Source organism: Maniola hyperantus, chromosome 1, assembly GCF_902806685.2.
Source record: "Maniola hyperantus chromosome 1, iAphHyp1.2, whole genome shotgun sequence".
NCBI classification, from domain to species: Eukaryota; Metazoa; Arthropoda; class Insecta; order Lepidoptera; family Nymphalidae; genus Maniola; species Maniola hyperantus.
Genome location: NC_048536.1, coordinates 14,613,248 through 14,630,696, shown reverse-complemented (window position 1 = coordinate 14,630,696; position 17,449 = coordinate 14,613,248). Strand labels below are relative to the sequence as shown.

The window sequence follows — 17,449 nt, the reverse complement described above, 5'->3', positions numbered from 1 at the left end:
GCATCAGCGGCAGATGCATTTGACGTTTCAAAATTACTTGAATAACTGAAGTTGTACCTATAGCGATTAGTTGTATTGCAACGCATGCCGGGTATAGGCTAGTCTTCAATGAAAATAAATTATAAATTCCGAATAAAGAAGATTGTTTCTGAACTTTGGAGATAACGTAGGTACCTAATAGTAAAATTCGCCTTATTACAGGGAGATAAGATAGTGAGGTTAAAAGTTCTATTTTTGAACAAGTCCGCGAAATGATAAATGCAGTGTTGTCAACTTTCTTGATTTACTACTAACTTGGTAGTAAATTTTTATTCTACTAGTTCCATGTGTGTAATATACAAAATTGTTATTATTTCATTTAACTTATATTTTAAGTCAACTGACATAAAAATGTGTTTTTTTTTTAAGTTTGTTTTTTATATATAAAATATTATATTGTGCCAAAATTAACACTAATTTGAGCGAAGGAGTAGGGTATAATAATATCGGTAGGGGGAAGTAGGGCAGTTGTAGGTATACAAAAGGGGCACATTAATACACCATATTTGAATTTTGACAACGCTAAACATGCCTTTAAAAGAAACTAGGACTTGAAAGCACTCCAAGAAATTCGCAAACGGCAATAACAGGTGTGTTCACTGATTTGGGTCTTTCTTATCTAGAAATACTTTCCAATTATAATGAAGTTTTTCCCATTTTCAGTTTCAGATGCCCTTCTCGTCCCCGTCGGTGGGGCAGAATGATATAAATCCCGTTTTTTGCTTAAAATGTTATTGTAATCTATAGTACGCGACAGGTCGAGATGGCAATCGAGGTATGAGGCGGGCGGACATTCCCCACAGCCGCACAACGCACGTCACCCGCGCTATCCCGGAACGCCCCGTCCCCATCCTGATTGTCATGTCGACCTGTCGCGTAATGATAAGTATAAAAATAAAAATAAATCGCCGCAATGTATGTATGCGCATAACTTCCGAATGACTGCACCAAATTAATTGGAATGGTACGTACCTAATTCTTTTTTGTGTTCGTTATTGTCAGTAAAACGTTTGTATGAAAGATTTTTTTGGAAAATGCATGGGAAAAGACAGTTCCGGCGGGGCGCGGACGAAGTCGCGGGCAACAGCTAGCATTTTGTAATATTTACTATGTGCCAAACTTTAACAATATTTGTATCACCTTATAGTAGAAAGTGGTATAAATTCAAATTTTAGTGTAGCAACTCATTGATTTACACACTTTTGCTTGGAGTATGATTACATAGGTACCTACCTGTGATAAGTACTCTTTGGTTTGTTTGTGGTGCTCCATATTTACATATTTCATATATTTACAAAGTACATGTACTGTGCTGTGTGCAAAGTACTCTGTGGTGGGTGGTGGTGCTTAGCAAATGTGTGTGTCGTGCGTCGTGCTTGCCGCTTTTATAATAATTTCCACAGCCTTGTGATTTGTGAATGAACGTGATTCAAAACCGGATGTCTGGAATAACTTTCACTGTTATGTGGTTGTAAATAAACAATGTATTTTCTTAGAGCAACAACACCTTTTGCGTAAGTTAACCATGTATTAATTATTGTTAAAGTATTAGTAAGTAACTTATGATTAGTGAAAGTTTAAAACTTAAGTTTTTTATTTCATTATTTATTATTTATAATACCTATGGATTTGGTTGGATTATAAAAACTAGGTTTCGGCAGTAAATAACAGAAGTTGCACCATTATTTTGAAATAAATGCAATAATAATTTTATTACCTACTATTATCCTTATAATTTATATTATGTATATTGTCATAGACCTATCTGAAAGTCGGGTGAAACATGGCGGCAAATTTAAAACAAATGGCTTTCATTTAATTTAGTTTAATATTCAATAAACATTTAAAAGAAGGGGTATTATTATTCTTGGGTTAGACCGACCCTGCCAAAGAAAATCTTTTGTTCGCAAAGCACCGTATTACATATTTATTGTAGCCTACATAGCAATCAAATTATTCGATTGTTGTTATTATTCGATAACAATTGGACAATCGAAAAACAATCTGTTGTTTTCGATTACTAGGTAGGTATCTTGTTCAATTGTTAAGTACCTACCTTGGCGCGCGGGTCTGGGACAAGTAAAAACAATTAATTGAAAATCGAATGCAAATGCGCAATCAAACAATCTATTGTTTTTCTTTTTTGTGAAGATGAATAAATCTACAGTCGATTCTTCAATTTCTCGATTCATTCGAGAGTTTTTTTTGTAACAATCGCCACACACAGTTAATAGTATATCAGACTAGTACACCCTCTCTACAGTCATATATACTATTAACTGTGTTCTTTTTACAATTCTTACTTATGTTATGTAACTAGTAGGTAACTAATTACCCATCGTAACAATTTTTTCCATGTTTCTATTTCAGAATCACACTCATTACGGTAGCAACATCACTAGCCGCAACACCCGCTCTAATCCTCACACCACTAATACAGCAAAACAAATTGGAACAAGCGAGAGAAGCTTCCACAGTCATCTCCAAAGACTTCCTCAATATCACGAGCTACTCCGGCTTCTTAACCGTTGACGAGAGATACAACTCTAATTTATTCTTCTGGTACTTCCCCTCGACTGAAGTTCCTGAGTCTAAAAAGGACCAGGGAAAGACTCCATGGATCATTTGGCTCCAAGGTGGGCCTGGAGCTACCAGCCTGGCGGGACTTTTTGATGAAATGGGCCCGTTTGAATACGATATGAGTAGCAAAACGTTAAAAAGTGAGTTATTCATCATTTATCTATCAATCTACTTGTATACCACCAGGGTAATGAGCTCATTTGACATTCATTTTTAATCCATCAAAGGTTTTCTACGAAAAAATATTTTATTATCACTTAGTGCAGCAGCAACATAGAACCAACCAATGTGAAATGAGCTTGATAGCTATTATTAAAATCACTGAGTTTGTAGGCAGGACTCACATGGTCACGTGAGCTGAAAAATATACTTACGGCAGGTTGCCCCTTTCTATGGCTCCCAAGTAAGATAATAGAGAGAGATATATAAGTCTTTATGGGATAGATAGGGAGGTGTTTGTTAAATTTTAGGCTGAAGTGCTATGCGAGCAGAATTGCACTTAATTGTGTCCCAATAAGTCGCTACTTATTTAAGCGTCTTTGAAGAATACGAGATATATTGTATCCCGGAAAGTCGAGTTTTTATGGGATTTTTCCTAAATCTATGCGGACTAAGTCGCGAGCATCATCTATATATAGTCTTTATTTTATAACTAGATTTTTTGATTTCAGAACGTAAATTTTCATGGTGTGCTGAATACTCCATGGTGTTTATCGACAACCCCGTGGGAGCTGGGTTCAGTTTTACGGACAGCGAAGAAGGCTTTGCCCGAAATATGGAGATGGTAATTATTGTAACAGTTATATTGAATAGGTGCTGTAAGGGTGATAAATTGGGCAGAATAGAAATATACCCGGATACGGAATAATCTACCACCTTACAAAGATTAGAGGAAAATAATAATTTACTTTACTTGATCTATCTACCTAGTAAAGAATAGAAGCTAGCCGTCGACTCCCTTGTAATGCATATGAGGTGTTATAAATGAAATTTGCTAGATGTTAGGCAAAATTGTTTTTAATGTAACTTTTACCGGGGTCGCTTAATACAGAATGATGGCTAATAATGCTTAGTTATTCTAGCTTAATGCCAAGACTTAATTTAGATACATTAGAATGACTTAGGTAGATAGTACCTAAGATCTATGTTTTAAATTTAAGATGCCATTGGCATGGAATAGACAATGACACAGTAAAATTCATAAAATTGTTTCAAAATAAAAGCTCAGTAGTAAAGACAGGGTTCTTACTGTACACATACACTAAGAAGGTTCACTAAACTGTTGCAGGATACAAACATTTGCTTACTTGTAGGTGCGAAGACTGCAAGGTAGCTGGACGGCATCGGCCAAGATCCAAAACTCAATTTATTTGATTCTTCACAACCGAAATGTTTCATTACAAAGATTTTCACCAAGTCTTATCCATAGCAATTAAGTTGTCAACGTGAATGTGCAAAAGAAATAAATACGAAAACCGAAAACTAAAACGTAAACTAAAACGTAAAACTGAAACGTAAAACGTAAACGTAAACCCTATTGAACTCCTGGCCACCAATGGTTTTCAGAAGTCCACCCACAACCCATTATCCTCATTTATTTGGGAAGTTAAAATAACTGGAACTGAAAGAAATCATAAAATTAGGATTTTCTCTAACCAAACCGCCATTTTGTCGAATCCACATTACTTGATTTTTCACTCACCATAACTGATGAAACATCGAAATACGTTAGGATGACTAAAATTTATAACTATTGTATTTTCCCAGGCGAAGCCATGGGCGAAAAGAAGTGAGATTTTCCTGGAACGAAAAAAATTCGTCTTCACATGTTGACTCCAGGAAAATTCTAAATCTCACCTATCGGTGTTGCCAGACGCAACCCGAGTGTGGCCGCTCTCAGTTAGTTTGATCATGAAGCCAATTCATTTTTGAATATTTGCGGAACCTAAGGATATATTATAAGAACCGTTTTGTTAATGACTTAACAATAAACAAATGATATTATAGTTTTATTTAATTATTTTGTTTTATTTTTACGACAATTGACAACGAAGCAAACGCCATCTATTGTGGCTCGAATGAACTCTGAACATCGACCCACGCGTAGTTCTGCCCCTTGATGCTAGGTGGCACCAACATACTTTGAACAAAATAGATTTTAATTAAAAGCGAAACGCTAATTAGTAGTTCAAAATTTACAACGTCACAATACTTCCCCTCCTACGAAAAGGTTCAACAGGTTGAACCACGCTGCCCTCAGCGTCATCCAACAACTACTAACAATTTGCCTGAAACAAACAAAAAAAACACAGAAGTTACGCGTGAACGCACATCTACTACTAACAAGGAAAATTGTCTAACAAAATAAATATACTGAAAACAGTGTAAGGTTTTATACATTATACTTAACTACACAACCCTAACTTCTAAAAAGAATATATACAAAAAAACTTCATGGTGTCTAAGACACTTGAGTGGAAACATCTTGGCATCATTCTTCAGCTGACTGATAGAATGCGTCTAGGCCTACGGTGGTTCACTCTTTTAAACTACCATCGTAATATTTGTTACTCAACAAATACGGAAAATCTGGTTGTGAACGGGTCCATCTGATATGGCAACCGTTCTCTATCCCATTCGGAAAAATAAAACCGAATCAAAATCGGAATATGAGAAAAAAAAAACGAAATAACTCTCCTAGAAAATAGATCTCGGAACAGAATCGGAAAAATAACAGAAATGATCCATTATCTAGAAGGAAAACGAAAACAAAACACAAAACCCCCCCTTTTCGTTATCCCCAAAGTACGATATTTGCATTTTTACTTTCTCAACCGGTTGGTCTACCACAAGCATTCCCATCATCACATATTCATCCCTACATACATCCACTACATTCATCCTCAACTGAACCATGGTAATGTAACTGTTAATTCAGAACATCACTACACTCATACAAATTCCTAATTGAATATTGATAACTTAAATATTCAAACAGTTTAGACCAAACTAAGTAATGGCAAATATCTACTTCTTAATATCCTTAATATGCCAAGTGCCTATTGGGTGGTTGTCAGCTACTCTAACTAGTTCGTAAACCAAAGGTGACAAAACCTTGACAACCCTGCACTTTTCATACTTAGGTGCCAGCTTAGCTGCGAAAAAATTTGTAGCGTCGCTTTGTGGATAGGTCTTTTTCCACACTATGTCCCCAACAGAATAGCTTGCAGACCTACGCCTTAAGTTGTAATGCGTTGCATACTCTGCATGAGCCTGAAACAAATTTCTCCTAACCTGACCAAATATGTCCTCCAAAGTTCCAAACTTTCCTGCGTATTCCTCCCTTGGAATTCCGGCCTCGTACTCCTTATCCGTGTCCTTATAGAAGGAACCATTTAAAACCGGTTCTCTAGCGTGGACAAGGAAGAACGGGGAGAATCCAGTGGATTCATTAACCGCACTGTTTATGGCGAACTGGACCTTGTACAGGTTTTCGTCCCAGGACCTGTGGTTATCTTTCACAAAAGCGGCTACAGCAGTCATAACAACCTTATTGTACCTCTCAACAAGGTTAACTTGCGGAGTGTACAGTGGTGTGTAGTGTAATTTCGGAATATTATAACGCTTAATGAGATTACGGAATTCAGATCCTGTAAATTGGGACCCATTGTCCACAATCACAGTCTCTGGAACACTATGGTTCAAAAATACAAAATTCTCTAGCGCTTTAACAACAGCGGCACCTGTGGCACGCCGTAACGGAAACAACATTGTATATTTCGAAAAACAACACGTCACCACAAAAAGAAATGTAAATCCTGATTTAGACCTAGGCAAAGGTCCGACTAAATCAGCCGAAATGACCTGAAAAGGTCTCTCGCAGACTTTAGGCTTCCCAAGCAGACCTGGAGTGGCTGATGTCGTGTGTTTATACGCAGAGCAAGTATCACAATTCTTAACGTACTCAACCACGTCCTTATACATACCACGCCAAAAATATCTGAGGGATAATCTGCGATGAGTTTTGAACACACCAAAATGACCTGCAGTTGCATCTGCATGGTTTTGTTGCATAATTCTAAGGATGTCGTTCTTGTGGACTACCTCTTTCCAGTCGAACTCACTGAGAAGCTGGTATTTACATTTACTGTAACGATATAGTTTATCGTTCAAAATACTAAAATTCGGAAAATTTGCTGGATTGATTTTACAGCCATTAAATGTTTTGTCATACCAGTCATCTACCAAAACTTGTTGACTAGAGTTATCATTACGATCACCAACTACATCTACGTGTATGAGTCTCGACAAGGTATCCGGAACTACATTATCACAACCCTTCCTATGTTCGATAACAAAATTATACTGTGATAATCTACAACCCCATCTGGCGAGTCGTCCTGAGGGATTTTCTAAATTTAAGAACCACTTTAGGGATGCATGGTCTGTGATAATTGTGACTGGCTTGGAACCAAAATAAGCCTGAAATTTCTCCACTGCAAAAATCACAGCTAGAGCCTCGCGTTCCGTCGCGCTGTAATTCCTTTCGTTTTTATTTAGGCTCCTACTGACATACGCAATGGGATGATCGCAACCATCGGTTTCTTGCGTTAGCATACCGCCAACACCATATGCAGAAGCATCACAATGTATTTTGAATGGTTTTTCAAAATTCGGTACCGCAAGAACAGGTGCGGTTACCAACGCATTCTTCAATGTATTAAATGCTACCTCTGCCTGTTCGCTCCACTCAAATTTAGGTGCGTTCTTTCCTTTACTCGTTAGTCTATTGAGTGGTGCAGCGATGGTTGAAAAATTCCTAATAAAGCGCCTGTACCAAGAACAAGTGCCTAGGAAAATCTTTACCTCCTGTGCAGTTTTTGGGGTCGGAAAGTTCAAAACTGCGGCAACTTTTCCAGGATCTGTGCGTAAACCAAATTCATCCACTATATACCCTAAATATTTCAAAGAGTTTCTAAAAAAATTACATTTATCAAAATTTATGGATAGTTGTGCCATTTTTAGTTTATCCAGAACTCTGTTTAATAAAATTAAATGGGTTTCAAAATCAGCAGAACAAATAACAATATCATCTATATAACAAAATACTATTCCATTTTCAATATCACTACAAAAATTTTGATTAAATAACTGGTCCATTAACCTCTGCTGTCGTGCTGGTGCACCGCATAGGCCAAACGGCATGACTTTAAATTTGAATAACCCTCTACCAGGAACTGTAAAACTGGTTTTTTCCTGAGAGTCGTTAGCTAATGGAATTTGCCAGAAACTTGAACTTAAATCAATCGATGATAAAAACCTTGCCTCACTTGTAACATAGTTGTTTATTTGTTTTCGTAAAATCACATAACCTAAAATACAACAAAATCTGTTTCTAAATGTCACTTTAAACTACCAGCATTCAATTAAACTTAACATGTTTTGTGTGTGAAGTAGCTTTTATCATAACCTTAACACAGCTCTAAACAAAATTTCAACAAAATAATGAAGTATCAAGTCACTGAAAAAAAATTGTTCATAACTTCCTACTTGAACTTAATGTAATCTCTGAATATAGTTTATATATTTAGTTTCACAAGTTGTAACTCTTAGTATTTATAAATGTATGTGTGTAACTAGTTAACAGGACATAGCGTTTCAAAACTTTAATTATACTAAGTTACCGGAATTTTCAAACATAAGATGTACTTACTATTGAAAGCAATACCCAACAACAACTCAGTTAAGCAATGTTTATTACTAAACTGAAGGCAAACATTCACTTATACACCTCCAAGGTAAGTCAAATAACATAATTGAACGGCATAAGCACCATTTATAATGTGTTAATTAAATAAGAAAAAAAAAAACCAATGTTGGACTATACTCAGAAAATTACTTAAACTATCAAACAAAATTTCTAACTATTAGTTATTATTTAGTTAGTTAACCATAAAAACAGCTTAGTGCTCTTTGCAATGTGTCACTACTTAGAAAATTGTACAATCAGCGGAGTACATTTCATAAAATTCACAAAATTTCTCAAAATATACTGAAATAACTATATAAAAAAACGTTCGGGCGCCATTTGTAAGGGTGATAAATTGGGCAGAATAGAAATATACCCGGATACGGAATAATCTACCACCTTACAAAGATTAGAGGAAAATAATAATTTACTTTACTTGATCTATCTACCTAGTAAAGAATAGAAGCTAGCCGTCGACTCCCTTGTAATGCATATGAGGTGTTATAAATGAAATTTGCTAGATGTTAGGCAAAATTGTTTTTAATGTAACTTTTACCGGGGTCGCTTAATACAGAATGATGGCTAATAATGCTTAGTTATTCTAGCTTAATGCCAAGACTTAATTTAGATACATTAGAATGACTTAGGTAGATAGTACCTAAGATCTATGTTTTAAATTTAAGATGCCATTGGCATGGAATAGACAATGACACAGTAAAATTCATAAAATTGTTTCAAAATAAAAGCTCAGTAGTAAAGACAGGGTTCTTACTGTACACATACACTAAGAAGGTTCACTAAACTGTTGCAGGATACAAACATTTGCTTACTTGTAGGTGCGAAGACTGCAAGGTAGCTGGACGGCATCGGCCAAGATCCAAAACTCAATTTATTTGATTCTTCACAACCGAAATGTTTCATTACAAAGATTTTCACCAAGTCTTATCCATAGCAATTAAGTTGTCAACGTGAATGTGCAAAAGAAATAAATACGAAAACCGAAAACTAAAACGTAAACTAAAACGTAAAACTGAAACGTAAAACGTAAACGTAAACCCTATTGAACTCCTGGCCACCAATGGTTTTCAGAAGTCCACCCACAACCCATTATCCTCATTTATTTGGGAAGTTAAAATAACTGGAACTGAAAGAAATCATAAAATTAGGATTTTCTCTAACCAAACCGCCATTTTGTCGAATCCACATTACTTGATTTTTCACTCACCATAACTGATGAAACATCGAAATACGTTAGGATGACTAAAATTTATAACTATTGTATTTTCCCAGGCGAAGCCATGGGCGAAAAGAAGTGAGATTTTCCTGGAACGAAAAAAATTCGTCTTCACATGTTGACTCCAGGAAAATTCTAAATCTCACCTATCGGTGTTGCCAGACGCAACCCGAGTGTGGCCGCTCTCAGTTAGTTTGATCATGAAGCCAATTCATTTTTGAATATTTGCGGAACCTAAGGATATATTATAAGAACCGTTTTGTTAATGACTTAACAATAAACAAATGATATTATAGTTTTATTTAATTATTTTGTTTTATTTTTACGACAATTGACAACGAAGCAAACGCCATCTATTGTGGCTCGAATGAACTCTGAACATCGACCCACGCGTAGTTCTGCCCCTTGATGCTAGGTGGCACCAACATACTTTGAACAAAATAGATTTTAATTAAAAGCGAAACGCTAATTAGTAGTTCAAAATTTACAACGTCACAGTGCAGACCAAAGAAAACAAAAGATAAAAAACTCCCGATAGTCTATTTTAACAAGTGAAGAATAATTTATATGCTTGTGTGTCACACATACGCGTAGTGACACATTCGCAGGCTAGCGATTGGCGAATGTTGAAAAAGAAACAATCGAATGAATCGAACATTTGAACAATCGATTGTTGTTCCACGTTGTTATGGACGATTCAATTAAATCCAAAAACAATCGAATAAAAATGTACAATCGGTTGTTCAATTATTGGATTGTAAGATTCATGTGATTGTTTTTTAAATTCTATTCGTTACGAATGCTAAGCACACAGTCACAGGAACGAATAAATCTAAAATCTAAATTAATTGTGCAATTGCTCTCGATTCATTCGTCCCAGATCGATTATTTTTCGATTGTTATTCGAATAAATCACCCATCGCCAGTTTTTGACACTTAAAGGGTGCTTCAAAAGACGGCGGCCCGTTAGCTGGGTTAGTGCAGACATACCTACCATGTATTTTTCCAGTATGCAGACAGCCTATACAACGCTGTGAAACAGCTAGTTCAAGTGTATCCAGAACTCAACAAAGCGCAGTTATATCTCGCTGGAGAATCGTATGCCGGCCTATACGTGCCTGCTTTGGCGATGAAGATTTTGGAAGGGAGAGACGAAACCAAAAAGACTATCAATTTAAAGGTACAAAAATTTATGCAACCCTACTGCGGCCTACCCCTTTTCGCACATTAGTGCGAAGAGGGTGCGAGATTGTATTTGTTACGTCCGGTTTGTATTTTTTTTATTTGTTGTTTTTTGGCGGAATAGAGGATATTTATTTATTTACTAGCTTATGCTCGCTACTTCGTCCGCGTGGACTACACAAATTTTAAATCCCTGTTTTACCGCTTTAGGGATAAAAATTTAAAAATCATTTCTTAGCGGATGTCTACGTCATAATAGCTATCTGCATGCCAAATTTCAGCCCGATCCGTCCAGTGGTTTGAGCTGTGCGTTGATAGATCAGTCAGTCAGTCAGTTTTTTCTTTTATATACGGTGTTATGAGATATATATAAGAAATAGATGGTATGAGGTCACGACTCTCAGCAATGAGGAATACGATGCAGGGAGATTAGAATAAATAGTGGAATGTTCCAGGGTCTCATTCTGGGTAACCCAGTGCTGGACCGCAGCAACATAGCGGACTACACGAGGGTGTTCTACAACTGGGGGCTGGTGGACGCGCAGGGCGCCAGCGCGGCCAAGCCTCTGCAGGACCAGTATCTACACGCGATCTCCAAAGGGGATGCTGAAGCTGCGCATGATGTAAGTATCATCATCATCATCAATCCATCGCCGGCTCACTGCAGAGCACGGGTCTCCTCTCAGAGTGACAAAGGTTTGGCCATAGTCTACCACGCTGGCCATGTGCGGATTGGTAGACTTCACACACCTTTGAGAACATTATGGACGTCTCAGGCATGCAGGTTTCCTCACGATGTTTTTCTTCACCGTTAAAGCAAGTGATATTTAATTACTTAAAACGCACATAACTCTGAAAAGTTAGAGGTGCGTGCCCGGAATCGACCTCCGATTAGAAGACGGACGTGCTAACCACTAGGCTATCACAGCTTTTCATGTAAGTATAGTCGACCTTAAATCGTGCAAAATTGTCGAACAATTACGATTGTAGTACGAGTCCCTAGGTGCGCGAGTCTGACTTGAACTTGGCCGGTATTTATTATATACTAGCTGATGCCCGCGACTTCGTACGCGTGGATTTAGGTCTTTAAAAATCCCGTGGGAACTCTGATTTTTGGGGATAAAAAGTGAGTAGCCTATGTCACTCTCCAGGTCTTAAACTATACCCATGCAAAAAAACACGTCGATCCGTTGCTCGGTTGCGACGTGACTGAAGGACAAACTAACAAACCAAAAAACAATTACACTTTCAAACTTATAATAGGGGTAATTATTTAGAGCCTCAATAGCTCAACCGTTAGGGATCGCACTGAATTCCGAAAGGCGGCTGGTTCAAACCCCACCCGTTGCACTATTGTCGTACCTAATCCTAGCACAAGCTAATAGGCTAGTTGACACTTTTTTTAAGTAGGTCTTAAATGGTTAATATTTGTCCTATTAGATCAAAAAAATTAACACTATATTTTTTTGCGCCCTAAAAACCGTAAAACTTTAATTTAAAAATATATTTTTCTTAGACAGGTGAAAACACTGTCGGCCATGTTTGGCCGATAGATTATCTGTGCTCTGACGTCATGCATTTGTAAACAACAGCATAACCTCCCAAAGTTTAATAAACATGACTTCTATACTAGTTTACATGAAAAATATAGTAATTATCGTTATTGTATCATCCGAGAATGTAAAAAACGCATCGATAAAGACCACAGGAAAGTTGTGGATTAGAGTGCCCAGTGAAATAAATATACGTAACACGCAAAGACTTGCTTAAAGGGATCCTATATGACTAACGACTTCTACCCAAATTTATTATTGCAAAGATCACTTTGTTGTAAGTCTTACTTAATAACTTATTCAGTTTATAAAGAGAAAACGATATTTTTTTACGTTTACTATGAGTTTTTAGAAATATATAAAAACTAGCTTATGCTCGTGACTTCATCCGCGTGGACTTTATAAATTTCAAACCCCCATTTAACTCACTCAGGGGTGGAATTTCAAAAAATCCTTTCCTAGTGGATAGCTTCTCTTTACCTACAAAGAACACACAGACCAAATTTCATGTATCTAGGACCAGTTGTTTAGATGTTTAGGCTGTGCGTTGATATATAAGTTAGTCAGGACTTTAAATTTTATATATATGGATACTACGTTAGTCCCCGCGTGACATAGGGATGACATTTCTTTGTTTACATATTTAATGACGTCACATCATGGCTGACAGCGTTTTCTGCGTTTCAAATAAAAATAAAAACTGTATTTTTTTAAATTGGATTTATATATCCATCCTGCGTTTTTAATAATTGTTATTGATATATTTCGTTGTCTTAAGCAAAATACTATAATAAATAATCATTTATTGGACGAAATTAGATATGAGTCAAGTAGCCCATTGGAGGGGAAAGGGGAATCATTAAAAAAAAATTAAAAAAATACATACTAATATTATAAATGCGAAAGTGTGTCCGTCTGTCTGTCTGTCTGTCTGTCTGTCCTTTTCACGGTCCATCCGTTTAACCGATTTTGATGAAATTTGGTACAAAGATAGCTTGCATCCCAGGGAAGGACATAGGCACTTTTGATTTCGGAAAATTAAAGAGTTTTTAAAAACCTAAATCCACGTGGATGAAGTCGCGGGCATCATCTAGTTTATTATATATATTTTTCTAGTTACGCGAAAAGCTACTGGACAAACTGCAAGGCATAGCCTCCAAAGATCAGCTGTACAACGTTCTACAAGACACGGAAGGGTTGGAGAACTTCGTGCCCTTCGTCACGCGCCCTGACGTGCAGGAGTCGCTCCACGTCGGCGACTTAGAGTTCACATTCTCCAACGGGACCGCGCAACGGAAACTGTTGCCGGATTTCTTGTCCATCGTATCTTCGAACATCGAGGTTCTGCTCGAGAATTACAGAATTTTGATATACTGGTAAGTTATTAATTAATTAACACCTGTTAGCACTTTGATGAAATTATTGGCTAGACAGTGGTCGTTTAGTAAAAAGAATTGGGTATTTGACTCCAATTTTTTATTACTTTATTATAAACTAGGATAAAAATAATGACGTTAACTGAAAAAACCGGCCAAGTGCGAGCAAATGAGGGTTCCGTACTACAGTCGTATTTTTCGTCATTTTGCAGGATAATTCAAAAACTATGATACATAAAACTAAAAATTAATCTGTTTTAGAATGCACAGGTAAAGACCTTTCATATGATACCCCACTTAATATAGTTATCTTACTTAGAAAATTGAAAATACTAATTATTAGTTCATGACCACAATTTTTTTTGTGTGATCTAACCCTAAATTCACGGATTCCAGATTTTTCCCAAATGTCAGCTATAAGATCTACCTACCTGCCAAATTTCATGATTCTAGGTCAACGGGAAGTACCCTGTAGGTTTCTTGACAGACAGGCAGACAACAAAGTGATCCTATAAGGGTTCCGTTTTTCCTTTTTAGGTACGGAATCCTAAAAACTAATTAAATCGATCAAATAACCTAAAAGTTATAAGCATTTAAATATTTCTGCTTAGACAGAGATAGCGATATAGCATTTTGACGTCACACCTTACTAGCCATAGTAGCTTCGTGCGGTTTCATACAAATTTTCGTTTTGCGAGAAAGGAAAAGAAAGTAAGATAACAATACCAAGTGGGGTATCATATAAAAGGTCTTCACCTGTACATTCTAAAACAGATTTTTATTTATTTTTATGCGTCATAGTTTTTGAATGATCGTGCAAAATGTCGAAAAAATACGACTGTAGTACGGAACCCTCGTTGCGCGAGCCTATAACATAGGCTTGCAATCAGAATTATTTTTACTGGTAACTTGTGCTTTTGGTGGGTTTTGACTGTTTTAACACTGTTTTCTCTTCCAGTGGTCAGCTAGACCTGACGTCGCCGTGCGTGCTCAACGCTGAGGCTCGTCGCAAGAAGTGGCGCTGGAGCGGCAGAGACGACTTCCTCGCCGCGCCGCGCATTCCGTTGTGGTTCAACAATACTTTGGCTGGGTAATTCCAATTATTCCGGTTCTCTATTCTTCAGAAACTTTCCATACTCGCATCGCACTAAGACTAAGATAATGGTAATTCTACCATCAGATTAAAAAAACAGGCCAAGTGCGAGTCAGGCTTGCGCACCGAGGGTTCCGTACTGCAGTCGTATTTTTTCGACATTTGGCACGATAATTCAAAAACTATGATGCGTAAAAATAAATAAAAATCTGTTTTAGAATGCACAGGTGAAGCCCTTTCATATGAAATTAGCAATATTTGTTCAAGAACATATTTTAATTTTTTCTATTATATTTTTATATTATAGTTATCTTACTTCGAAATTGAAAAAACCTAATTCCTAAATTAGTTCATGACCACAATTTAATTTTTTTGTGTGATGTAACCCTAAAGTCACGGTTTTCAGATTTTTTCCCTTATGTCTGCTATAAGACCTACCTACCTACGGATCGGGCTGAAATTTGGCATGCAGATAGCTATTATGACGTAAGCATCCGCTAAGAAAGAATTTTTGAAAATTCAACACCTAAGTGGGTGAAATAGGGGTTTGAAATTTGTGTAGTCCACGCGGACGAAGTCGCGAGTCAAGTCAAAAAGTCAAAAGTCAAATGATTTATTCAAAATAGGTAATTAATAACTCTTTTTGATGGTCAGATGTTGGATTTCTAAGATATAGTGGTGATAATTATTACGCAAACTTAAAACTAAAGCTACGAGCTTTGATTCTCTAGGATAAATAGCAAAATATTTATCCTAGAGAATCAAAGAGTTCCTACGGGCTTTAAAAGCCTAAATCCATGGGGATGAAATTGCGGACATCAGCTAGTACTTTTACACTAAAAGGTTTTATTTTTGAACAGATACGTAAAAGCAGGAGGGAATTTCACTGAAATTCTGGTCGCAGGAGCGGGTCACTTAGTACCAGTGGACAAGCCGGAGCAAGCGAAACAGATCGTGATCCACTTCATCAGGGGTCAAGATTTTCCCGTACCGTTGCACTATAAACGCATGAAGCTCGACCCAAAGTATCATGAGTACATGGATTTACGGACTTCTGAAATTTTATCTAACAGTTCTGGTTTAACTAACAGTTCTGGTCTAACTAACGGTTTAATAGCCAGTGTTGTATTGAACGTGTTGTTATTGATAGGTATAGTTATCGGTGGAGTCATGACTATGAGATGGAGAAGGGAGTACAATAATTATTTCAACCTGCCATTGAGTGATGATATACTTACTTTGGCATAGCGATATCATCGTGACCAACTTCATCAGGGGTCAAACGTTTTCCGTCCCATGCTAAAGTATCAAGAGTACATGGATTTAAGAACTTTCAAATTTTATCTAACAGTTCTGGTTTAACGAATGGATTGATAAACAGTGTTGTATTGAACATGTTGTTATTGATAGGTATAGTTTTCGGTGAAGTCATGACTCAGTGGCGAAGGGAGTACAATAATTATTTGAACTTGTCCTTGAGTGATGATATATTTACTTAAACATAGCGATATCTTTATATAAATAAATCGTGACCAACTTCATCAGGGGTCAAGACTTTTCCGTCCCATTGCACTATAAACTCATGAAGCCTTATCCAAAGTACTAAGAACACATGGATTTATGGACTTCTGAAATTTTATCTAACAGTTTTTGTTTAACTAACGTTTGATAGCCAGTGTTGTATTGAACGTATTGTTATTGATAGGTAATAGGTATAGTTATCGGTGGAGTCATGACTATGAGGTGGAGAAGGGACTACAACATATACTTCAACCTGCCCTTGAGTGATGATATACTTACTTTAACATAGCGATATCTCTATATATAAATCGTGACCAACTTCATCAGGGGTCAAGACTTTTCCGTCCCATTGCACTATAAACTCATGAAGCCCGACCCAAAGTATCAAGAGTACATGGATTTACGGACTTCTGAAATTGTACCTAACAGTTGTGTACAAACGGCTAATCTATTAAATTAATATTATCGAACTATAGGTCCATGTTGAAATTATAAAATTAATTTATCTTAGATCTTAAGTTTAAATTGTTTATATATATTTATATATATGGCTACTTTTCGAAAGAGATATCATCTCGATGAAGGACAGGCTCCTTTTTATGCCAGAAAATCATAGATTTTCGACTAGATTTTAAAGAAAACTATATCCACGCGGATGAAGTCACGCGTATCATCTAGTCTAAGGTAGTTATAATTAAAATAGAAGCCCAACTTAAATCAAAAGTCATTGTGGCTAATTCCATTGTACACAATCTCTAAACTAAACTAAAATGGCACGTCTAAATCTATTGCTATCCCTTTCATAATGTTGCTTGCGGAAAAGGATAGCATTAGATTTAAACCTGTTAATTTAGTTTAGTTTAGAGATTGTGTACTAGAGAATCGGCCTCTGTCGTGATATTTTGGTACCTACATGGTTGTTGAGATATTTTATATTGTTTCTACTTTAATATTTTTATAAGTCTGTACTTAGATTAATAAATATTAATTATCAAAAAGGAATATATTTATACCGCAAAGACAGAAAGATTGTTTGATTTTTAATTATTTATTAATACAATAAGATTTAAAGGAGGGGTTGTGGGGGGGTAACCCAAGCATCCCCCCTCCCCTTTGCCTAAA

General features: G+C 36.6%; 1 protein-coding gene across 1 annotated transcript; it reads left to right on the top strand.

Annotated features, from left to right (window-relative positions):
* Window positions 1-487: 487 nt before the first annotated feature.
* On the top strand, window positions 488-17,354 carry LOC117985023 (venom serine carboxypeptidase-like). Its single transcript, XM_069499336.1, has 8 exons — window positions 488-1,553; window positions 2,410-2,759; window positions 3,291-3,403; window positions 10,612-10,782; window positions 11,240-11,407; window positions 13,454-13,713; window positions 14,672-14,803; window positions 15,667-17,354. The coding sequence occupies exons 1-8, from the start codon at window positions 1,522-1,524 to the stop codon at window positions 16,052-16,054; spliced, it is 1,614 nt and encodes a 537-aa protein (XP_069355437.1). The 5' UTR covers window positions 488-1,521; the 3' UTR covers window positions 16,055-17,354.
* Window positions 17,355-17,449: the final 95 nt, after the last annotated feature.

Coding starts and splice junctions, on each gene's coding strand:
- LOC117985023 (XM_069499336.1), top strand. CDS start 1,522: ATGTATTTTCTTAGAGCAACAACACCTTTTGC. Junction 1,554..2,409: donor AGAGCAACAACACCTTTTGC/GTAAGTTAACCA, acceptor TTTCTATTTCAG/AATCACACTCATTACGGTAG. Junction 13,714..14,671: donor TACAGAATTTTGATATACTG/GTAAGTTATTAA, acceptor TTTCTCTTCCAG/TGGTCAGCTAGACCTGACGT.